Here is a 13,247-nt window from a genome sequence, read left to right on the forward strand (position 1 = left end):
ATCCACTTTGACTTTTTGCCGCTGACTAATGACTGACGTCGCTGCAGTGCCGATCTCAGAGCTCCTACACGATGCTGAGAAAGGAGGCTGTCACGCTGGCATCACATATTTGCAGCAGATGAGACTTAGGAAAATGGTAGTGCCACTTGGCAACGACTGCGTGAACAGTCTCGTAGCCTACCTAGCTTTGCACAAGTGGGAATACGACACAGAAGTATATAAATCTTGTCAGGAAGAAACTCAATATTGACTTTGAGTTTCGCACGAGATCTCGTCTACTCGGTAATTGCGAATTTTCAATGAAACTCGTCAATTTCCGATTCCCTCCGACACAGTCGTGAACTCAATGGTGTTACATTTGAATGCGAATAAACCGTGAGCTCTGGAGATGACCAGAAACTCGCCATCACTTGTTCTCATGCTGAAGCAAAGGAGTTGTTGCTGTAGGCCGGCTGGCTCACTGAATTTCACCTATAACGCCCTTTAGTCTCGTCGGTCGGCAAGCAAGAGAGTTTTACAAACTCTTTTTTTGTGACAATCTTTCACATTTTTCGTCATGGCTTGCAAAATGAATTTCTTTTTCCATATCCGAACAGTTGAAAATGCCTCGCCCTGTTGACATCCAATCTTGAAACACTTTCTGCTCTCAGGTGGACCCCCATAGCGTTTTGTGTATAGGCTCGCAGCTGTTGACGAAATACTCTTCCAAACTTGGTGATGAAAAATGGCCTGTAATTTCTTCGATAACGATTTTGGTCACACTCTTGTCAATGCCAGGTGCTCGAACAAGTACTGCTAGCCTCCTTACAAGCTGGTGCTGACGACTGGAGTGCTTACTGTTTGAAAGCCCTCAAGAAAAGGTTCCCGAAATCCCACAGAGTTCAGCGTTTGGTAGGGCAGGCTGGCGAGTATCGCTGAATGAGATGCTCGTTGGGGTCAGGTCGGCCAGTGCAGCGAGGCACGCGGAGATTATGACGCTGCTCTAACGGAATATGAGACTATCATGGAGAATGCTAGCGATGATATGGCTACTGAGAAACGCAAGTTGGCGGCTAAGTTGGGAGAAATCGGGGTAGTGTGCGGTCATACCACACCTTGCTCTCATCCTGAATGTCTATTCATCAGTCTAACACAGCGGCTGGTGTCGAGGCTCTGTCGAACGATGTGTCCAACTTCCAGACTGATCCTGAGTTCTGGCAACAGATGGCGATGGCGTACGCTGGGCAGGGCCAGGCCCGGCAAGCTGCCTATTGCTTTGAGGAGGTGCTCTTGGCCATGCCTCACAGCATCTACAACATTCTCACTTATGCAGAGCTTCTGGCTAGCGCGGGACAGTAATATCGTCGGTAGTGTTGTGTATGTTGAAGTAATCGATCAGAATCGATGATGCTCGGAAGTACTACTGCTTGGCCCTGGAGCACGATGAGAAGCATGTGAGGTAGTGACTGATGTAGCAGCTGGTCGATTGATGATTTCCCGGAGTTACGGTATTAAAAATCTCTCGGTGGCTTTCGGCTGAAGCCAACAGATGATAGCAAATTGATTACTTGTAAGGTAGTTGGTTTTAGGGCACCAGCACTTGCCCGATTTTTTTCCATTTTTTTAGTTGAAATTTTCTCCTAATTGAAGTGGAATAGGAATTAGTTGCTGTGTGTTCAGAGCGTTGTGGGGTTTGCTGTCTACCATACCACCTAAGGTCGACAACAAGACTGAGGCCAAGCTCCGTAACCTCACTGTGGGCCGTCTGAGAGCTATTTACAAGGAGCAACCGGCGAACTCTACCAGAACTGCTATGCTAGAGCTCCTGGCGTAGCTGTTTGTCACTGTTGAGTCGTACAGTTTCTAATTACACTTGCTGTTGGGTTTAACATTGCAATGGCATTCACGTCGTTTTATCCGGGGATGACGGAAAGCCCATTAGTAGCAGCTGAAAGTTAATCGTGCGGCAATTTGTAGAATATGAGGTCGGCAGAGAACCTAGCAAATTGTCATATATGGGGAAAGCATATTAGTGCGAGTAGTCTTGTATATTGGAGTTTGACGGGCGAGAACAGCTGCTGTTCGGTTGAATATGGCTCGGACGTGGGCTTGGCTGAGCACAAGGATGTCGTTCAGTTTCTTGTATGGAGTTTACCTCTTACATGCATGCTCGGTCTAAGGGATCTCTAGTTATCGTTCAGAACTCTCCGCGGGCTCCAATGGTTGAGCATCTAGTTTACTAGACTTACTCTGCTGAAGTCTGCTTATGTTCATAGTCAGTGCTGATGGAAGAGCGGCTGTTGTACTCTTTGTGTGAATCGAAATGAGTTTGGAAATTCTATTCATATGCTATGAAATGCGTTTTCAAAGGAGTGCAACTACAGCAGCTGTGCAGTGCATCGCTTTATCTGCTATACAAGGCGTTGTCTGTATAGTTACTGGGTAGTCTTTGGTAAGGTTCCCCTCATATGGATACTACCTCCTCTGGCTCGACTAGCAGTCTTTCCTCGTCTGGGGTGCCTGAGAGGTCAGGAGAACTACCAAGGTGAGCATAGGAAAGAAGCTGTTATACGTTTATCCTCTCTCAGTCTTATTATTAATAAATTAGCGCGTATCACTATGTACAGCAATTGACAAGTTTTCATATCAGAATTAGAATATTAATTTTAATTTTCATAATTATAAAATCGTCATACTACTCGCCACATAGTGGGGTAGAGCCAACATCTAAGGTTCTCTTTATCAGACCACAATCGGCCCTAGTATCTCGTCTGCACTCTCTATTCGTGAGTTTCCAACACCGTGCGGCAGCAGTAACCGCGATGGCAGAGGATGGTCATGAACTGGAGGTCTCTGACAGGGAACTGGAGGGGTACGCCCTGGGCCTGAAGGCTGCACTGGAAGCGGCTCGTCGAGAGGTAGAGGTCATCATCATTACTCCAATACTAGTGATAGAACTCAACCAGGTCGAGGATGCATTGGAGGAGTCAGCGTTGTTGGACTGGCCACAAATAGACGCTGATTATGAGGCTTTGTGTCGGGCCTTGGCATGTGTGGATATTATTGGCATTTGTTTTGTAAGGAGGGACGTCTATTCGACTGGTAGACTTCGGGCATAGTGTATGGTAGACTTCGGGCATAGTGTATGGTAGCGAGGTTGTTGCTAGAAATTGTAAACTGAACGCCTTCGAAAGTATGATGCCTTCTTTCGCAAGCCTGAGTGAGTAACCTGTCATTATTGCAATAGTAAAATTACAGTGCAAAACTGTAGCGTATCTTTGATTATCATAAGCTTCACACATACGCCTCGTAAGCGTAACATTTTACGCTGGCACACCTTCGTATGTGTAGATTACGAGTCGCCTCTCGTCTCGACGCATCTCGACTACTGACTGTATGTGCTCATCACGACATGACAGAGATACTGAGTAGTATGCGCTAGGATGACTGATCTATATCGCTATTTTGGGGCATAGTGTGAGCATTCTTGTTTATGGGGAAATGTATTCTTTTATGGAACTCAGAGCTTGTGTGGAGAAATACGCACATGGTCAACTACATGTGTTGGTTGTGAGAAAATTTTGGGGAATTTTGATTGATTTTTGTATGTACATTTCTACGCGAATTGGTATGATTAGTAAATCCAACTGAGGAAAGGGAACGTATATTTCCTCCAACACTACTTAGTGTTGGGTCCCAGGCATAGACGTGGTTGTAGATATCCTCTAGAGCTCACGACTTGCTCATGGGAGAGGACACGGATGAGTCGGAAGAGGAGTTTTGGAAGTGCGTGCAGTTCCTGGCTTGTATGGATATGTCAAAGCACGTGGCTCTGCTATTAACACAATGGCTGCAAGTGAAGAGTGAAGACTATGAGGCTGATAAAGGGTAGGGAGGAGGAATTATTCAGAGGAGTCAATTTTACGGTATTTTTTTTATTTTACTAATTTTGCGACCAATATCGGGAAAATAAAATCCTCCAGTTAAGCGTGTTTGGGGAGACTAGTGGAGCTTCGTCGTTGAAGTTGTGGTACTTGGTAGTGGTCGTCTTGCGCCTTGGGATAGTTTACAGTACGCGAATTTTAAAATGCTAAGTTCTAGTCATTATGCTAATGCACTCACCAAATGTTCTTTTCGCAGTTTACAGTGAAACCAGTGTCCCTGCTCTTAACCCTATCTTCAGTCTTGTGAACTGCGCGTACTGTATCGTCTTTTGAATGGTCGTTTGATCAGACTGTATGAGGACGTGAGGCTTCTGGCCACCTTCTATGCTGATATACCCTCTATGAACGATATCACCACGCACAGCCGGACCGCTGCAGAGTTTGAGAAGAGGGTAGATAATAGAATGTAAGGAGGCTTGGACAGAAGCGCGGAATCAGTGGTATGGGTAGGAATCTGGCTTACTCTGGTTGGAGTAAGATATGCAGTATGGGTGAACAGCATGAACAAACGGCGTTTATATGGAGGCTCAACGCTGGCAGTGAGGAGGTGAGCGAAGCGGTGGTAATCGGAAACGCATTATTCGGTTTTGGGTACTGCTTGGCTTACAGTGACGTAGTGCAGGGCATGAAAACTTATAATTGCCGAATTGCGGATGAAAAAATAAAAATTATTTTTTATCGTTTACACTGATCAAGATGAGTGTCAAACGTTTTATATATATAGGGGAACTTTTCTATCGCCCACCATTCAATTTGAACTTCTCGCGTTTCAGGATGTGGAGTTCCTCACCAAGAGTATGTGCGAGCTAACCTCGCCCGAGGCAGGGCCAGTGGAGTCGGAAACTGCATGGTAGCATTCTAGTGAGGTATTCGGTCGTTGAGGGTCGTCGTATAGGTACTTGAAAGTGATACTAGAGTACTTCTGGTTCTACCCAAATCTTAATGTCACCGGAGGCGGCGTGAGCACGATCGTTGAATCTGCAGCAAAATTGTTGTCAAATGAGAAGAATGCTGCGGTGAATGTTTTTCTCTATGAAGTTTGTGGTGAATGATTCTCGCTAGGTTACGCCGATGGACGTGGTTGTGCATGCGTGCTTAACGGGAGATGTCAACGAGTTGTTGAGCACGCTGTCAGCGGATTGCAAGGAGTAATAGAAGTCTTAGGTGTTGGGATAAGGCATTATGTTGGTTGCAGATTTGGTGACTCTATGGTGGTGTGCCACATCGTGGATTTACTCTATTATTCGAGTAGTCTGTCGGAGGCTCTTCCAGCAGAGAGTGATGTAGAACGATACCGAGACGGGTAGTCTGCTCGAGACTTTGCTTCCCTCTTGATCGCGATGGTGGTCTAGTGTTATCGTTCCTTGCTGTTGGTAGGCACCTGAGTGACTATGTGGCGTTCCTTACTTCCCCCGCCCTACCAAAGGCGCTGGGGTATCGTCTGGCTGAAGACTATACGGCGGCTTTACATGATGAGAAACTTTCACGGAGGAAGTTGTCGAAGATACTACTTGAAACTGCAAGTGAGAAATCTTCGCTGTGCGCAGACTGGTGACTTGTTCTTTTTTCAGAGGAGATGTGTCCGACTGAGAACGACCTTATGGCGGCTATCAAGAGGAGTTTGGACTATCGTCTTCCCAGTGTGGCACTTGAAATGTGCATGGAACGGTTTGAAGCTCTGAGTGATACGGACGTGTTGTCGGCTATACGGTGGCTGGAGAGGTCACAAGATGTCTCTGCATCTGGGAAGCCGCTTATTTCTGACTATCTTGATGGTATGTCTATGGAGGAAGGTGGAGTTGGGCGCCTGGTAGAAGTATTCAGAGCAGCTAATAGGCTCAACGGTGGAGAGGCAGTGCTGGGTAGGGGGAGGCTGGGCTTCTATTCAAAGCTGGCTGCGGTGAGGGAACGACCGGAGGGACGGAGGATAGCTGAGCTGATAGTGAGCGATGACTGTCCTCCAGAGGCAGTGTCGGTGTTGCTGAAGGAATTGGTGAAGTTGGAAAGGTGTGGTATGAATAGTGAAGAAGCTTTGGGGGTGTTGGAGAGGGTTGAGGATAGTGAGCTAGAGGAGGAGGAAGCTGATCTGGTGGAGTCGATGCTTGTCGAAGTAGTATATGCGACGGGTGGGCGATTCACCTGGAGTTAATTGCTTTCGCTCCGCTAAGCTGAGTTGGAGAGTTTCGTTGCAGATTATGAAAGTTCAGTCACGAATTCGGGTAGAAGTGTATGAAAACAAATAAGAAATTCCGAAATCTAGTCGGAATTTTCATAGTGTAGTTTGCCATGTGCACTGATGATTTTCAGTCCTTCCTCAACTCCACTGCAGTCAGCTCTCCCCATCCAGCCTCCGTTGTTGGCGAGCACACCGATCAGTGGGTCTTCGTGTGAAGAGATGACGATGACCGTTTCATTATGCTACGTATTAGAGCAGACCGTGTGGTGTTGCGACGTTACTGAATTGGGAGGTTATTGCTCTAGAAAGCTGCTCCTCAAAGGACTTCGAAATGTAAACCAAAGAAAAGTGTGGGATTATCACAGATAGAAAGAAGATTGTCCGCGCTAATTTCGAGGTCGGAAATCATCGGGAATTTGTGAAAATAGTAGTTTCGATAGGCATATATGTCCTATCTAGCTCTGAGGTCTTCTTCTTTTCTCTATAGTATAATTAGTGCCTTCTAATACATGTCTACTACCACTGCTGTGAGACAGAGTCTAAGAGCAATTCCAACCCAGTTGCGGTACACTCGACCGTTTCAAGGCTCGGGTGGCTGCCTCTACCATATCACTGACGTCCAGGCTTTGGTGGGCGCGGTGCATACGGACTTTTACGACAAAGCTCGGGAGCGTATGTTTGCTAGAGCTCCTGAGCTGATACACTTCATGCCAGCGATGCGACCGGGGGAGTTGGGATTGGTCTCTCATCACTTTGCCAAGATGGGCTACAGACAGGAAAGTTTCTGGTAGGATTCTCACGGCTAGTATTCGTGGCCTCGGCGAGAACTTACTACATGCATTGATTGATGTATATCCTTCCCTGCGCACAGTATTTCCTATACACTGGGGAGGTTAGGAGGTTCTCTTTCATCACTGTTCTTAGGAAAGAAGTCTCTCGTGTGGTTTTGGAGTATGGCATGGTAGACCCTGTGGCGTGGGATGTTGCTTGTGTTGTAAACGCCTTCGCGACTATCGACTACTATGATGAGAAAGTGAGCTTTCTGGGAGATAACAGTGTTTATGTGGTATCATTCAGTGCATACTATTCCTAGCAGATCAGCTGCTCACTGTGGTTGGCACTATAGACCATATCACAATATCAGTGCTGTTGCATGGCTTGGGCAGGCTCAACGAGCCCAGGAAAGGTAATCGTCTTATAGCCCAGCGTTCTTCGTCCTCTGCACTTGAGTAGATCGAGAGAACTGGTTCTCGTTTAGTGGGCGTATCGCACTCCTACGGAGGGAGCTTGTATACAGTATTCCTGCTATATCAATTTCTTTGGGGTGGAAGAAATAGTTGAAAATTATTTCATTGATTGACGAAAAAATATTTTCGTTGGTTGGATGAGTCTATATGCATTGTCCGGAGTGGGAGGTTACCAACGGTCACTTTTCTCGATTGAGGGGTGTCAGTTGGAGAGCACCGAGGGAGAGCATCAACCCGGCTGCCCAAGAAGGCGCTTGACGCCTTCCTCGATACGTGTGGAGATTGGATATTGGCTAACCGTCGCGAGCTGAGGGTGTGTGCTATGGGACAGTCCATGCAGGGCTTTGCAAAGTTGAAGTATTATAGAGAAGACCTTTTTACGGTAAGTTCAGAAACTGCTAGGACTATGGGATTCGCTGGCAGGCGCTAGTCGCGGGAGTTCGCGAGATGGCGAGCGACTTCAACTTGTCTCAGCTGTCTATGGTCATCAATGCTATGGCAAGGAGTCTTACGCATGACTGGGACGCTGTAGGAGGAGGAGAGGGGAAGGGGGGCAGGGAAGCATCCAGAGACCTATAATGAAGTTTCACTTGTTTCACTACTCCGTGAAGAATGTGGTAGTCGTGAAATATGTTTCTCACTAGTGTTTTTCATATCACTAGGGTGAAACTCCAATGTTCCTGGGGGGAACTCATCTTCGAATTTTCCACATCGTTACGAATACATTCTTAAATCAGTTTCCCATGTAAATGTCATCATCGCATTAGGAGCCTTTTTCCCATTGTTTTCAAACTCTGGAGAGCTTTGTTTCTCAAAGTTGGAGGGGTCTGTGTGGGGCGTCGAATTTGAGGTATGGCATCATCGTCTCAGGAGGAAGCGATATGTCTAAGGCTTGAGACTATCTTGTCTGAGATGAACGAGTCCGAGTTGCCCGAAGTATCCAATTTTATTGCGGGAATTCTCACTGCGTTCCTGAGATTGGAAGCGGACTGTAATTTTGTGGCGCGTGACGGATTTGTCACTGCTGTTGGTTAGGCCACCAGACGTTGGAGGAGAGCATATTGCGGCATCTACCTCGCTTTATGCCTCTGTTGAGCATGACTGATATCGTGCTCACAGTGCCGTCTCTGGCACGGCTGGTTCAAGTGGTCCCCCATAAGGAGTTCCTAGAGGCAATATTCAATGGCAGATGCAGAGAGTATATCGCTAGCTATGAGAAGGAAGGATTGGGTGGGATAATGCTCACGGCGTGAGTAGGGATATTTGTGGTGGACTTGAGAGTGCTTGGCTCACGGTCTAGTGAGCTTGATCGTTGAGGTCCCAGGCTTTTCGACTCTCATCCTGGAGATTGAAATGCAGTGTGGGGGGAGTATGCACATGGTCTCACCGTGTGTTGGTGACAGTATGACGATTCTGAGGAAATTTTGGAAAATTCTCGTTGGTTTTCGTTACACTTCTACGCGTCCTGAGTCGTGCGTATATTTCCGTGATGTAGTGAGGAAGTCTGGGAGTCAGCGGAAGAGAACGAATATATTTCCCAATACATGACGAGTGTCTTCAGACAGCGGCTTGGGTTTACATATGATGTTGGGTGGTGGGAAGAAGCAGTTGAGCAAGCAATTGCGAAGATAAATGGGGTCCAGTGGAAGGGTCTAACGACTGCATCTGTGGTCTATGCTGTCGCTAGGTAAGATGATGGAGACTCTCTTGCTTGCCAATGATTTGGTCAGACTGGGAGTGACATCTGAGAACTCTAACGTTTCCACTGAAGTCCTCACACAATTCAAGAGCATGAGGAAGAGGCTTTTCGAGGGCGTCAGTTCAGCGCTGCCCAGGCAAATCGTTGATTGGTGCGGCTTCTTATCGTTGTGTGCTGCTGTTGAGGGTATTTGTCGGGGTTGTCTCTCAGGCATCCTAGGGCAGTGACGACGCTATTAACGGCATGTGTGAAGACAGATCATTGCGATCCTGAGCTCGCACGAGCACTGTTTGATCGGGCCCATGCAACACTGCACCAGTACAACGCTAAAGATATATCCCAGTTGATTTCGGCGATGGGAGTATTCGAAGTGGCTCACGCAAATCTCATCCGCGCCATAGAAGAGCGCTTTGAGACGAGAGCCTTGGTGATGGACCCGGGCCTCGCAGCTGTGTTCCAGACGGCCTACTCGAGACTAGGTAGAGAGTGGGTGTTTCTGCATCGAAGGAGGTGACATGAGTTTCTGATGGTTAATGTGCTGTTGTTTATCAATTTTCGAGGGTTTGACGAGTGGGCCTTTCGGTTAGCTGATTCGGTTCATTTGGCCGGAGAGTTATGGCTGTGCCAGCAGGTTGAAAATGGTAGATCCTATGGTGAAGAGTTGTGTGGAAAACAAAGCCTTCTGCCGGAGTTGAACCGACGACCTCCCGCTTACTAAGCGGGTGCTCTACCAACTAAGCTAAGAAGGCTGTGTTTTGTTGTCGGAATATTCCTGTTCGTACACGCGAAGCAGATTTTCGTCTTCGCCTCAACGTCTAGGCTACTTATATCTGCTGAATATATCGCAAATCGGGGCGATTATTATGGATGAGTTACATTGTAGTTTGAATCTCTCTCATGGCCGTCTCGATCAGCCGGGCAGGTGCACTCAAGGCTGTGCATATTCCAATCGACCGAATTGCGTCATTGAGCAGTTGGGTGAAAGAGTGCCACGAGTTGTATCTCGAGAAGGACGCTCAGGGCGTAAGTGATCATCCATCAGTCAGGAGTGTAAACTATGCAACTTGTGTTGCCTTCTTCCAGTTGATTCGCCGGGCTCCGGAGTTCCTCGAGCTAGCTCCCTTTCTTCGCTGCTATGAGGTGTCGATGCTCACTAACCATTTTGCCATGGTCAAGCTGCAAAGAGAAGATTTTTGGTGAGTGGAACTATCAGAGCTCTTTGATGACCTGCGCAGTAAAGGCCTCTTGAATGGTCGCTTTCCCCTGCAGGCACACTCTGACAGAGAAACTGATCGAAAACGGATTGCCAGACCCCACACCAGACGATGTTGCACTCATATCTGATGCATATTGCAAGGCTCATTGCTTCAACCCGGAGGTTCTTGACTTATAATACGAATACGCGATCAATCGCTCAGGTCGTGAGTCTGCTGGCTCGCCAGTTCCCTGTGATCGAGAGACGGCTGGAGGCCTACCCGCTCAGCGTCTTGATGACGTCATTGGCGAACATGATTGAGTATCGCGAGGACAGTACGCAGTTGACCGCTTCTGCATTCTAACTGCCGATCGTGTATTCTAACTTCACATTTCATCTTTCGGAATGCGAACGCTGAGTGTTGCTGGATTGTTTCATGCCGTTGGGGTTTTTTCGGAGTTCCCGAGTCGAACGCAGATTTTTTTCCTAGATACGCTCGCGCCGCGACCTCGCGAGGGATTCCGCGCATCACCACGGATAGATGCAGATGATATGCTTGAACTGTTGGAACCAGTTGCAGCATGGGTGGTCAGGAATGATCACAAACTCTCAGCATTAGCACTAACTTCGATCCTCCAGGGCTTCACAAAGTTGCGGTATTCGAATTCAGATTTATATAGGGTAAAGAGGAAAATATTGCCATTTGCAGTGGATTCATCTCAGTGTCTGGCTGCGGCCACTCGCGTCCTGGCAGTCGAGATGTCGTTCGAGCAAGTATGTGCGAACTTGGCATCCTTCAATAGATTGGAGCGGCACGATCGGCGGGCTGTGAGTTCGTCGTACGCGTTAGCCACACTTTTGCTATCATTCGACTCGAGCAACTCTAAAATCTGTGTATAATATTTGATTGATAAGCCTTCTGCCGGAGTTGAACCGACGACCTCCCGCTTACTAAGCGGGTGCTCTACCAACTAAGCTAAGAAGGCTCGTTGGGCGTTTTACGTATCCTGTTGTTCCAGATATCAGCCCTACTTTCCCGGTTGAGCGAGCTACCGGAAGATGAGATAACACACAGTGCCTTCTTACCATCGTTGGTTCATGTGGTTGGGAAGTTGGGGTTGAAAAGTAGGACTATAAATGGTCAACGACGATGTGATATACTCACAACAATGCGTAGCGTAGGCATTACTCCTCAAGAGCTTCGTACCGCACTGTGCGAGTGTGGATGATTACCTTGAATCGTTCGCGACTCCTCATGAGACGAGAAAAGACTTGAGATGATTCACCGTGTTCGGGCCTCAGGTAAAGCCGTTGAGATGGCAATATCGAGGGGGATGCCGGCTTGCATGAGAGGCTTGAGGATCGGAGAGCTCATCCGTGTGCTCAGCATGTTGCCCACGGTGGTCCATCGACCATCCACAGCTTTCCTCCGAGAGCTGTTCGGCCCAGGGACGAGATGTGAACGTGAGCTTATGGATAGCCACGACCAAATCATCATCAGCGTCATTGTCGAGGCAGCGTAAGCAATGCCTCGCTTGTCTCTCCCAGTGGCGTTCCTCTTCAGTAACCGCATGGCCTACTCCCAGCTTGAATTTTGGGAGCTAGTTTTGGCGACTATTCCCCGGGAAGTGGCAGTCAGCCAATGGGGCGCAGAGCCTTTGGTCAAATGCTTCGTGGCTGTGGCCAAACTCGAGGCTGAGGTCTACCCAGTGTCTCTCCCTAGTTTCTTTCAAGTTATGGAACCGATCGTCGTGAGGAAAATCCCGGCATGGTGAGTTCTCCATTGACGTAGCCTGGTCTTGCTGAGATGACATTAGGCAACTGATATATGACTCCTATAGTGCCATTAGATTTCATGGATAGCTTAATTCCGACATGCTCGATATCGGTACTGTAACTCTATGTTACGTAATGATCGTGTCCGTCTGTGACATCACTGGTGTCTCAGGAACCCTACCATAGTCACCGCTCTGACGTGGGGCCTCTTATGGCGGAGGCTAGCGTTGCGTGCTACCGTCACTGCAGTACTCCAATTCGCTCAAGATAATATGGCTACTTACGGCAAGGCTGAGGTGTACCGACTTGTACGGCTGATGGCGTCCCTCGACGGCGATACTGTCCGGGAGTGGTCACCTCTTATTAAGATGATTAATCGACGAGTTGACCAGGAGCACTATGCGTATTCAGAACACCAGTGCAAACTGGTGGAAGCATTCTGCAACAGATTTGGTGTGCATGTTCGTATGGATGTCACTCAAAAATAGTTTCTGCTGAAGATTTGGCCATAGTTTACTGAAGGATTCCCGGCTTACGGAGATTGTTCCTGCATTGGAATGAGTATGCGTTTAATACTAGTCTATTGCTCACTGTGCCCTGTGCGATGGCGATGCAGTCGTCTTGTTGGGTGTATCTGGTCCTGAAGGCACGGCGGTTACGTACACTATTCGGCTAGTGAGAGTGTCCTATGCGCGGGTATTGGACCGAATCTGGAAATGGGGACTTCTTCACACTGAGCAGCAACAACTATTTCCTCACTATGTTGTCGACTTCTTTCTCGTCTCCGTTGTTGTCAACTCGTGTGTGCTAAGCGTGATGAGGAACTTATTGGTTGAGAGAGTAGATCCCTTCCATCACGATTTTAGATCATATGGTGGCTGGCATTTTTATGAGCGGTTCCGTTGATGGTAGCGACTCGGCGAGCAGAAGCTATGACGTGCTCTGGAAAGGATCCAGCAGATTTGACATGTCCATGAGTGAGATCCCTGGAGGATGTATAATCGTATCAGTTTTCCTAATAACGTGTTCCTCGTTTTGACCCGTTTAGTGATCCAACTCGCTAGTGTTGAGTTCCTACAGTGTCGTCTGAGTCTCTGCACTGAGCAGCACTAGCCAACGCGATGCACATCCCTAGTCACGAGTGAATGCAGACCCGACTGTGCACCTCTCATATGCCCTTACACGTCGGACACATATATCCATACAGACACATGGGAAGGATCATCTTACC

The 13,247-nt window shown here is 47.8% G+C and overlaps 4 protein-coding genes and 2 non-coding genes across 6 annotated transcripts; 4 read left to right on the forward strand and 2 right to left on the reverse strand.

Annotated features, from left to right (window-relative positions):
• Window positions 1-28: 28 nt before the first annotated feature.
• Pmar_PMAR026013 (conserved hypothetical protein) lies at window positions 29-1,813 on the forward strand (the record flags this gene model as incomplete). The annotated part of the gene is made up of 6 exons (XM_002770994.1): window positions 29-136; window positions 778-891; window positions 941-1,072; window positions 1,126-1,334; window positions 1,379-1,438; window positions 1,660-1,813. 6 exons carry the CDS (start codon window positions 29-31, stop codon window positions 1,811-1,813), a joined length of 777 nt encoding a protein of 258 aa, XP_002771040.1.
• Window positions 1,814-2,447: 634 nt separating this feature from the next.
• Pmar_PMAR026014 (hypothetical protein) lies at window positions 2,448-6,326 on the forward strand (the record flags this gene model as incomplete). The annotated part of the gene is made up of 13 exons (XM_002770995.1): window positions 2,448-2,524; window positions 2,840-2,897; window positions 2,946-3,056; window positions 3,698-3,867; window positions 4,213-4,329; window positions 4,374-4,470; window positions 4,697-4,773; window positions 4,819-4,939; window positions 4,986-5,071; window positions 5,119-5,226; window positions 5,301-5,446; window positions 5,495-6,033; window positions 6,231-6,326. 13 exons carry the CDS (start codon window positions 2,448-2,450, stop codon window positions 6,312-6,314), a joined length of 1,791 nt encoding a protein of 596 aa, XP_002771041.1. The 3' UTR covers window positions 6,315-6,326.
• A 282-nt stretch (window positions 6,327-6,608) lies between these two features.
• On the forward strand, window positions 6,609-9,569 carry Pmar_PMAR026015 (hypothetical protein; the record flags this gene model as incomplete). The annotated part of the gene is made up of 10 exons (XM_002770996.1): window positions 6,609-6,886; window positions 7,024-7,132; window positions 7,177-7,285; window positions 7,553-7,728; window positions 7,770-7,874; window positions 8,217-8,337; window positions 8,382-8,595; window positions 8,908-9,033; window positions 9,077-9,196; window positions 9,256-9,569. 10 exons carry the CDS (start codon window positions 6,609-6,611, stop codon window positions 9,557-9,559), a joined length of 1,662 nt encoding a protein of 553 aa, XP_002771042.1. The 3' UTR covers window positions 9,560-9,569.
• Window positions 9,570-9,721: 152 nt separating this feature from the next.
• On the reverse strand, window positions 9,722-9,794 carry Pmar_PMAR026016. The gene has a single exon. It is a non-coding gene; the product is annotated as a tRNA-Thr (tRNA).
• Window positions 9,795-11,153: 1,359 nt separating this feature from the next.
• Window positions 11,154-11,226, reverse strand: Pmar_PMAR026017. The gene has a single exon. It is a non-coding gene; the product is annotated as a tRNA-Thr (tRNA).
• Window positions 11,227-11,811: 585 nt separating this feature from the next.
• Window positions 11,812-12,504, forward strand: Pmar_PMAR026018 (hypothetical protein; the record flags this gene model as incomplete). The annotated part of the gene is made up of 2 exons (XM_002770997.1): window positions 11,812-12,011; window positions 12,189-12,504. 2 exons carry the CDS (start codon window positions 11,812-11,814, stop codon window positions 12,502-12,504), a joined length of 516 nt encoding a protein of 171 aa, XP_002771043.1.
• Window positions 12,505-13,247: the final 743 nt, after the last annotated feature.

This window comes from Perkinsus marinus (genome assembly GCF_000006405.1).
Source record: "Perkinsus marinus ATCC 50983 genomic scaffold scf_1104296964066, whole genome shotgun sequence".
NCBI classification, from domain to species: Eukaryota; Perkinsozoa; order Perkinsida; family Perkinsidae; genus Perkinsus; species Perkinsus marinus.